We start from the raw sequence: 10422 nt of genomic DNA, 5'->3' as shown, positions 1-10422 counted from the left end.
GTCTGTTACAGCAGAAGTCTTAAAACTTGAAATTCTGTTGCATGATCCTTCTAGCATTCACTGGAAGTTTAAACTTTTTAAAAAAGAACTCTGTTTCCATGGGGATCCGAACGTCATACATCAGATGGACTGCAGTGGTTCGAGAAAGCAGCTCAACATTGCTTTGACAAGGGTAATTGGGGATAAGCAACAAATGTTGGCTTTACTAGCGATGGTCAGAGCCCATGAATTTTTCTTTTAACTCCTTGCTAGGATGCAGTTTCACAGCCTCTGGTTGTCCTCTAATTACTCATCAGTCATGACTTGGAATATCATAAAGAAATAAATGTTGGACTAATATTGTAAAAGTCAATACATTTTATTGAAAATAGGGCTTGAAAAAGCACTATAAATACAGTTTCTGGAGAGTGATTTTACAACATACCAAAGAAATTTGAAAACCTCTGTACAGAAGGCTCCTGCAACCATAGTTGCCTTACAGTAAAAAAAGACATGGCCATTGCAACCTTTTTTCAGTAACCTCAGTAAAATAAATAATCTGGCAGTGATGTGAGATAGTTCTAAAGCTGTCTTTTTTGTAAAAAAGTGTTAAAGTTATGAATTTCATCAAACCAAAAGAGATCAAAACATACAAATACTCTGAGAAACCAAATCAGGGATTGCATAAAGAACTCTTTTTTAATGGAGTTCTTCTTGTTCACGTGGCAAAAACATTCCCAAGCACATTTTTTTGTATCTCATGAGGGGAAAGAATCATTTCCAATATGCACCCAAATCCCAAAAATATATACAGAGTAAAAGTCTCTAATAAAGTGTTTACCTACGTAAATTGTAATTTATTCCATTATTTATCCACATTAAAATTACTAGCATGTGTAATCATAACTCAGTAATCAAATCTTATACATCCCTCTGCATTCATTTTTATGCATTATATAAAAATATTGTAAAACAACTTTAAAAATGTTCTTGCCAGTAGAGAAAAATAGGAAGATACCCTAGCACCATCTAATACATTCAAGTGCAAATATGCATCATTTCAAACTTTTAAGAATGTCTTGAAAATATGTTTCAATTACAATAACTTTAATTCTTCTGTTCTTTTGCTTTACAACCCATGCAACTATTTCATGACTTGTATATAAAAATGCACTTAATCCTCTTTTCTTGGAACAATATTGTATGTTAGCTGAAAATCCATTTTTGGTATTGATCAGAAGGATTGCATGGCACCAAGTTTGGTTTTTCCCCTCTTGCAGTTAAGCAATCTTTTGAAAATTGATTTACCAGAAGCATGTCCTGTAACATAAAATATATTTACAAGAGATACATTTGCATCAGCTTTTCCCAAGTGCCTTTATCATAAAAATTAAATTGATGTTTTTTCCTCCCCATTTTAACTCCACTCTAAAGGCACTACTCACATTTTGTTGTGGATTCAGAAACACCAATGGTTGTGCTATAGCTCACTCAAGTAACTGATGGATAAGCCCAGTGAGGTGTTTTACTATAGAAACTGATGATCTCTTCATCCATTTTGAAAACTAAATTCAACCAATGTCCACACAAAGTGCACTTTTCAGCATTTAATTACTCTTTTAATCAGCAATAACCCAGATTGTGTTTTCCCCTCCTCAGCCCATGAACAATGTGCCCAATTCAGAAAATATTGCAGATAGGGAGGACAATTTAGCTTGTCTGTCTAGAAAACACACTAGTTCTTCCCCTCCAAGGAAAGTGTTCAAGTGCTTCTGATATTATTTTATCTCCACTGCTCTTTCCATAAGTCCATTCCACTTGTTGATCACTCTGCGAAGTCCCTGAAACTATCCTCACTTTTCCATTTACTAGCCTGAATTTGGGCTGCCTGCTTCTGCAGTCAAAGTTTAGTCCGAAGTATTGTTTCAGATCTAAATCATCACCATACATTCCTCCCAAGATCATCTTTAAGCAATTTCATTTTAAAGCTGGAAAACCCATGTTTTTTCATCTTTCTTCACAGCTCAGTACTATAAAACTAAGGAGCAGTTACACAGGTCTCACCTGCATCACCTCCAGGTACTGAAGATATTTGTGTTTAGCTACGGATAGAACTTGTCATAATAGTCAAGTTGTATCCAGGCAGCATAAGACTTCCTCTGACTTCCATTACAAGAACAGATACCTGGGGATATCCATACAAGAGATTTTAAAGGTGCCAGGAGATGCCCAAATGGCTGTTTAAAAGGCACATGGAATTTTTGGATTAGTAAATAGCAAACATTTTTGCAGAGCAAGTTATTATGATCTTGAATACATTACGCCAAAACGGCATTGAAATCAAGGAAGAAATAGTGCGCATTCCTTACAGCGCCATAAGATATTCCAACTTTGCACACATCGCACTTCAGGACTTGAGCACAAAAATCAAAGCTGACACTCCAGCGCAGTAATGAGTGTGTGCTGCATGGTCAGATGATCTGCCTTTCAAATGAAGTGTTAAACTATGGTTCCTTCTGTCCTCTCAAGTCAACAGAAAAGAGCTCCCACAGACGCAGTGCTAATAATGACCAGATGATCCATTTCCCCAATGTTGGTTGAAGGATGAGCAAGGGACAGGACACCAGGGTAAACATCCCTTTCAGGCAGTGCTGTGGGATTTTATTTTAAACATACTTGAAAGGGCAGAAGGGACCTTAAGTTTAATGTATCATCAGAAAATCAGGGGCTGAAATTTTCCCATCCCGCTCACCACTGGAAGGGAGGGACAGAACCATGCAAAGGTCCGCTGACCTTGGGTAGGATTTTCTGATCTTGGAGTGAGCATGGCTGGAAAACCTTGCCCAGGGCCTCTGACAGTATAGCACTCCCTCAGTACTGCACTGAAGTGTCAGCTTTGATTTTTGTGCTTTAGTCCTGAAGTGGGACACAAACCCACAACCTTCTGACTCAGACATGTGTGCTACCAACCTACATAGGAGATTCAAAAGTATCCTTTGAGAATTGGATACATACTCAGACAGGTAAAATTTGTAAGGCTATGGAAATATAGCAGGAGTGGGATTAATTAGATTGTTTCTACAAAGCTTGTCCAGGCATGATGGGGCAAGTAGCCTCCTTCTATGCTGAATAATTATAGGATTTCCACACTCTTGATTTAGATTTTAAAGATCAGCATTCAATTTATGATTCTGCCCTTGCAAACTGAATTTGTAAAGCATTAAATTTACTTCACCTAAATCTCCTAATTTCATCCTTCGCTATTTCAGTAGCATTTGTGGAGTAGCTACATGTCCTGATTATAATTACAATATGCAGCACTTTCTACTTTTTGTATTTGTATTAGATTTTGACTGTTATTCCACTAAATTATACATTTTGTATCAGTTATTTTGCATTTTCTGAGCTGCCATGTGGGATGTATCTTGAGATGATATTTTTGTATCATCAGTGAATATGACTAGTTTGTTTCAAGGTCTGAGTCCAAAATTTGTTGGTGTAAAATTAGAAACTGTAGGGATGCCAGCATTAAGCCCCAGAGTTTGTGGTTCCTTCTAATAATTGATTCAATTTTTCTATCTGGTAATGATACAAGATGAATAGATGTGTACTTTCCTGTATTGTCACTCTTTATGAAGCTGCTCCAAATCTGAAACCTGACCTTTCACACATTTATCAATTCCATCATAACCATCATTTGTCCTGGACAAATGTCACCCCCTCATCTCTCTAACACTGAGGGAGAATATCATCTGTAATGGCAATTTATTTGTGAATCCTTTCAGCTCTGAAAAAAGTGTTTATTTTACTTGGATTATCATTCAGTAGGGCCATGTAGGTCTTGTCCTCCCTGGTGAATACTTAGGATAAAACATCAGCCTTTAAAATATCGTCATCCTCCATTTTTATTTCATTAGCAAGGTTCACAAATTTTCAAAGCTGGTCTCTTATAGCACAGAAAAGCTTTTTTAAACCACATGCAGTTATGCCCTTTAATATTTCCTTTGCCCATTTAACATAGTTCTGCAGGTTTTTACATTCTTCACAGTGAACTCCTCAAACTATTTCACTTCAGGATCTATAGAAGCTTCCTTCCCCCTCCTAATTTTGTTTTTTTTACTCATATTAATTCCACTGTGGTTATGTTTGTTCATTCTATGAATGTTAATCTTCCGGTAGAAGATAAGTAGAACACCAATGAAAGGCATAATGTTTAAATATTGTTGAACAAGCCCCACCACCTCCCCCCCCCGCCACCACCATCATCACCCCCTAACACACAACTACCAAATTTTAAAAATCAATTTTGTCGATTGTTTCAAGCTAGCTTTTTCTAAAATTACAAATCAACACTTAGACCGCTCAGTATTTCCACATCTTTGACCATGTTGAACTATCATTGTGTATTTGACAACTATGAGTAGCAAGAATTCATTTCCTGCATGACATCCTGTTAGCTCACTAAGTCAGAGCATTCAATATTTAAAATGCATTGTGTCACAAAGTATGATGTGTTAAGTTAATCAACTTGAACCTAACCAATTTGGTACTTCCAATTTATATCTGACTGATTAAAGTTCCCAATTATTCCCTCTATTCATAGGACAAACTGTTCCCCTCATTATGCTGATTTTTCATATGTCCTTAGTATTAATTGTATTGTTTTAATATTAAAGATTCCAAAGTAATTGCCAAATGGTTTTCAATCTCCCATAGTATCTTTTGATCAAAATTTTCCGATAACCATTATAAATCAAATTAATCTATTTCACTCCATAGTGCCTTTTCTAAATATTCTATAATCCTCTGTGTTCTATTGATTAGTATCTTCTATTGTCAGCCATATTTCTGAAATTCCTACAACTTTATTGCTCCCTATTGCCACAGCAGCTTCGAATTGAAGCATTTTATGTTTACTGGGGCTGATGTTCATGCTCCTTTTTTCTCCCCCCTAGTATTTACCGGCTATTCCTAATAATATATGATATTCAGGAACTTATGTTTAGACCTACGTGTTGACTACTTTCTGCTCTTCAATCATTCATCTTTGGAATTAAGGTATTTAGCCTTTACTACCATTCTGGCTATGATCAGCTAAATCAGCACAGACATGGGGTTAGAACTGGGTACATTCCTGTTCTATATGATTCATTATCATGATAGATTACTGCATTCCTGCACTAACTCATTAGGGGACCTTTCAGATTAGAATTTTAAATTGCAAGAAGAGGCATCTCCCTCAAGGCAAAATGTCCCAAAGTTGCTCATTTATCATGTATTCAAAACAACAGATAGAAATAGACAAACAACGTACTTTGTAATAACATAGCTATAATTAATTTAAAAAGTGTCTAACAACAATAAATTTCAGTAATTACCATATCAAGAATAAACTTCATGAAATACTTCACCAATTGCAACAGATTTAAAGCTAGATCCAAAATATAACAATATACGTTAAATTAGATCAATTTAAAATCTCAGCAAGAAAATTGATTTGTCACCTGAAATTCCCATTTCTGCTCTTCTGAAACAAAGCTATTTGGACCTTTATATGCACATTCCTCAAGAAAAGCTACGCCTTTTAAATTATGAATACACAACTCCTTTCGAATGTTGTGACGAATTTCATGCAGTGAGGTATATTCAAAGTACTGAAAAAAAGAACAAGCTCATGTCAATAAATTGCAATGTAAATACGCTTAGTGAATTCAGGCAAAATCTTCAATATTCACCTGGCCTTATAGTAATTGTTAGTTTTGAGAAATGTGCTAAAATACAAAATGAAACACCAATCCTACGTTTTTAAAAAAATGACATGACTTGCATTGATATGGAATCGCAAAATTGGTATGTGCAGGAGGTCATCGTTCAGCCCATCATCACTGCACTGGTACTTCAAATGAGCATTACAACAGTGCCATTCTCTTGCCTTTTCCCCATAATCCTGCACATATTTTCTATTCAAATAATCATCTAATACCTTTTTGAATGCCTTAAATTGGACCTGCTCCCACCCCACTTCTAGGTCGTGCATTCGAGATCTGAACCACTCACCTATGTGAAAAAGCTTTCTCTCACACCACATTTGCTTCTTTTGTAAAATCACATTACACCCATGTCCTCTCCTTCTTGGCCCTTATGAGCAGTAACTTCCTCCCTTTCTACTCTGTCCAGCTCCCTCATGATTTTGAATGTCTGTCAAATCTCCTCTTTGCCTTCTACTCTCCAAGGAGATCAGTCCCAAATTCTCCAATCTATTTTCATAACTGAAGTTTCTTATCCCTCAAACCATTCTTGTAAAAACCTCTTCTGTGCCCTCTCCAATGCCTTCACATCCTTCCTATGGTGTGGCACCCAGAACTGTGCACAATACACCAGCTGAGGGGTAGTTAGTGTCCTACACAAGTTCAACACAACTTCCTTGCTCTATGCCTCTATTGATAAAGCCTAGAATACTGCGTGCTTTATTAACTGCTTTCTACATTTGCTCTGCTACCTTTAATGATTTACGCATAGATACACCCAAGTCCCTCTACTCTCGCACACCCTAAAAAGTTTTACCCTTTGTTTTATACTGTTTTTCCTACCAAAATTAATCACCTCATACTTCTCTGCATTGACCTTCATCTGCTGCCTATCTTCCCATTTCACCAACTTGTCTATGGTGTTTGAAATTCTACACTGTCCTCCTCACAGTTTGCAATGATTCCAAGTTTCATTTCATCCACAAACTGAAATTGTCCCCTGCACACCAAGAATTAGATCAGGAAGAGCGAGGGTCCCAATATCAGCTACTGTGGAACTCCACTACAAACCTACCTCCAGCCCAAAAACATACCCATTAAACATTACTCGCAATTCCCTACTACTCAGCCAATTTTGTATCTACTATTCCTTTTATTCCAGGAGCTATATCTTTTTTCACAAGTCTATCAAATGCCTTTTAGAAGTTCATGCATACCACAACAACATTACTCTCATCAATCGTCTCAAAAAATCTCTAGCCAGTATCCTGTCTCCAATTGTAAACAATCAGCTTAAAGCTAAATTCAAAGCTTTTCTACCTTACAAAGCCCCCAGTTGCTAAGCAACCACTGCTACTTTATTTACTCCTTATGCTGCAACCCCCTCTGAGCACAACAGAAACATTTGGAATTGAAGCCAACGACTACATATACAAACACCTTTGTTCAGCATGAATTTAACTGTAGATTTTATCCATCTAGGCACAGAGCATTAAATTAAACCACTTAAAACTAATACTATATTTCTAATGTTTACCAATATAAAAAAAGCCCTTAAAACTACCTCTGTCTTCCTAACATAATGATCTTGAATAAGAGCATATGAATTGTTCATGAATTATGTCAGCACAATTTTCAATCAGTATTGCAAACATATTCTAAATGCAATGATTTTTAGCAACATTTGTCCCTCTAACACAATCTTAAATACTCATGATTTTTTTTCCTCTCCAGATAGTCAATAATATTCATGTTGAGCATAAGCACCAATTAACATTTGATGATCAGCTGCCAATTATACACCCGCAGTCATCTTCTCCATGATGTTGATTTGCAACTGACATTTACTGCATTAAAATTACCTCAGCTGTCATCAATGGGAAAGTTCCCATTGCTTAGGGAGGGAAAAGGGCATAATTTCCATTGGAATGCTACTTTAAAATTATTTGTCATCATAACAGTGGTTAACAATGCTCCCTCTCAGCACCATGGACCTAGATTTGATTCCAACCTTGGATGACTGTGCAGAGTTTGCACATTCTCTCGGTGTCGGCACAGTTTTCCTCCAGTGCTCCAGTTTCCTCCCACAATCCAAAGATGTGTAGGTTAGGTGGATTGGCCTGCTAAGTTGCCCCTTAGTGACTAGGTACATGTGGATTGGGTAGATTAGCCATGGTAAATGTGTGGAGTTACAGAAATAGGGTGGTGAGTAGGCTTGGGCAAGAAGCTCTTTTGAAGGGTCGATGCAGACTCGATGGGCTGAAAAACGTTTCGTGTCAAGTCTTTTTTAATCTTTAAAAACAATTCCTTTTTTTTCACTATGATTAAATTTATTTACTCTATGGCTTTGCTCTATTAAAATTACTGTTGATATTGAACACCCCTATCAATTCTGCTCTTTACCACCATTGCTCAAAAGATAACAACCCCAGTTTCTCTACATAACTGATGTCCCTAACCCCTGACACCATCCTAGTAAATCACTTCACATCTTTTCAAAGTGCTTTATGTTCTTCGAAAGTATGGTATTCATAATCAGACACATTTGAGGACCAACTCGTGATTTATAAAAACTTCCTTGCTTCTATTCATGAAGCTCTGGATCCTTATTTTAAAAATAATAAAAATAAGAAGCCTTACCAACTTGAGCCCTCGCCTTGGTCTTTGTAAACTTTGTTTTTTTTGTTCCTTCCTCCGCTTTAACATTGTATAATTTCTTCTTCCAATTATAGAACTTCACATGTCTCTGCATTAAATCATCAGCCATGTCACCAGCCGGTCTCTTGCCACCTGATGTCTGCCATTATCCTCCTCACTGTTTAGCACATTTGCAAGTTGTGCGTCATCTACAAATTTTGCATTCTATACCCAAGCCCAAGTCATTAATATTTATTTAAAAAAGCAATGATCCTGCAACTGTGCCCGAGGGACACCACTATGTTGTTCTCTCCAGTCTCAAACAACGATTCAGCACTACTCGGCTTTCTCTACCTGAACAAACTTCATCTCTGCTACTGCTGCCTCCTTAATCCCAGGGCTTTTACTGATGTTTTAGCTAAACAAGATTCCAAAAGAAACTCACCCTCCCAATTTACTGTCCTCTTTCACACAACTATTTTTCATCTTTCTCCTATCCGACTAGGAAAGCACAGATCTTGAAATAGCATTTTTGCCTCTCAACACACTAAGCCACAGATTTGATAGTCGAATCAGCAATCATTTTGTTAAGTGGCACTTAATTCCAAAAGTCAAGTGCCCCTAGTGTGAAGAAATAATTCAATGATGTTTAACTAGTAGCTTCTATCCACAATTAATTATTCCATTCACAAATAAGCCCTTCTACACCCAATTTGTAGCCTTCAGCTACATTAGCTGCAATTATTTCTAAGCACAGATTTGTTTCTCTGAGCTACTTTCCATCATTTAAAACCATATTGATTGCCCTTCAAACTTAAGTAAAACAACCAAAACTAACTACAATATCCAATACATAATCCTAGTAATGTTGTTAGGTATTCGTGTAACTTAAAGTTTATTTTCAGCTTGGCCAATTATCAGAATTTTAATGAATTATTTATTATCTATAATCTTATGACCAAGTGAGGAGAGATCGAATGGCTACCCTCTTCCCCCCTACCACTCCTCCTTCCCTGACTGCAACAGGTTTGTTTAAAAAGGACAAGCTAACCAAAAATCAGTGAATACTTAATGGCTTATGTTTTGGGATTTTCGAGTATAGCAAAGGCTCGGGTGGGCAAGGGGCTGGTTACACCTTGGAGGAAGGGATCTGACTAGACTTGCAGGGGGTGGGAAGCTATATCTGGATCATTACAATAGTTATCCAGAAGTGCTAACTTTTTCTGGGTAACTATTTACACAACACTGCCAGAACAATTCAAATTATGATTTAAATTGCATTTTTGGATAGTTACCAGTGCAAGGAATTATCCAGAGGAAGTCTGCACTTCTGGACAATTGTCATGCAAACCCTTACCTGGGAAGTTCCATGAGGGATTCTGCTGCACATCTTTGAGCTACTCCTCAAATGCATTGCAGGGGAGCTTGGAAGATGTGGCCCATTGTCTGTATCTTCTAAAGGTGGCTTGATAAGCTCATGTATAGAAGCTAAATTAGCCAGGGCCTCATGATTCAAATGATTTTTCTTATTCGTCCGTCTCCAAAATACCTCAAGTAGTGTCTTGTTAATGGGATAGGAAATAGGGAGTCCTTCACACTCCCCTGAAGTCAGTACCTTTGATGGGCTTTGTACACAACTGACATCACTCTAATGAATTGGGTTAGCTATGTTAAGCTGCAAGTTTCAGTCACTTTAGTCTATTTTTTAAAAAAATGCTGTTTTTAAAATTTCAATTCCGTTTTCTCGCCATTGGATTAAAATCTGTGACAAAGCACATTTTCATGACATTGCATTTGTATTTATTTTAGGATTGTAATATTGCTCTCTGTTAATTACTAAATTCCATCAATACAATTGCTAAGATTATGTAAATTTATTTCAGCTACTACATAGGTTCACAAATAGTAGCTGGAGAAGGGCATTTGGTCCTTCCAGCCTGCTCCACCACTCAATAAAATTAATGTTGATCTTCTACCATAACTCCAACTGCCTGCATTTGCTTTAATTCTACTATCCAAAAAGGCCTCCATCTTGAATGTACTCAAATGTTGAGCATCC

The 10422-nt window shown here is 37.0% G+C and overlaps 1 protein-coding gene across 4 annotated transcripts in view; it reads right to left on the bottom strand.

The window, feature by feature from the left end:
* Positions 1-345: 345 nt before the first annotated feature.
* galnt3 (UDP-N-acetyl-alpha-D-galactosamine:polypeptide N-acetylgalactosaminyltransferase 3 (GalNAc-T3)) overlaps positions 346-10422 on the bottom strand; it is a 53990-nt gene continuing 43913 nt past the window's right edge. For all 4 annotated transcript variants that reach the window (XM_080199186.1, XM_080199187.1, XM_080199190.1 and 1 more), the window contains exons 10-11: positions 5484-5633; positions 346-1299 (exon numbers count right to left, since the gene is read on the bottom strand). In XM_080199186.1, coding sequence (XP_080055312.1) covers positions 1186-1299; positions 5484-5633 — 264 coding nt within the window. In that variant the 3' untranslated portion in view covers positions 346-1185. The remainder of the gene's footprint in view (positions 1300-5483; positions 5634-10422) is intronic.

Source organism: Carcharhinus amblyrhynchos, chromosome 11, assembly GCF_965287045.1.
Source record: "Carcharhinus amblyrhynchos chromosome 11, sCarAmb.v2.hapA, whole genome shotgun sequence".
Lineage (NCBI taxonomy): Eukaryota > Metazoa > Chordata > Chondrichthyes > Carcharhiniformes > Carcharhinidae > Carcharhinus > Carcharhinus amblyrhynchos.
Note: the sequence above shows the minus strand (reverse complement) of the source record. Positions and strands in the feature narration are given on the sequence as shown.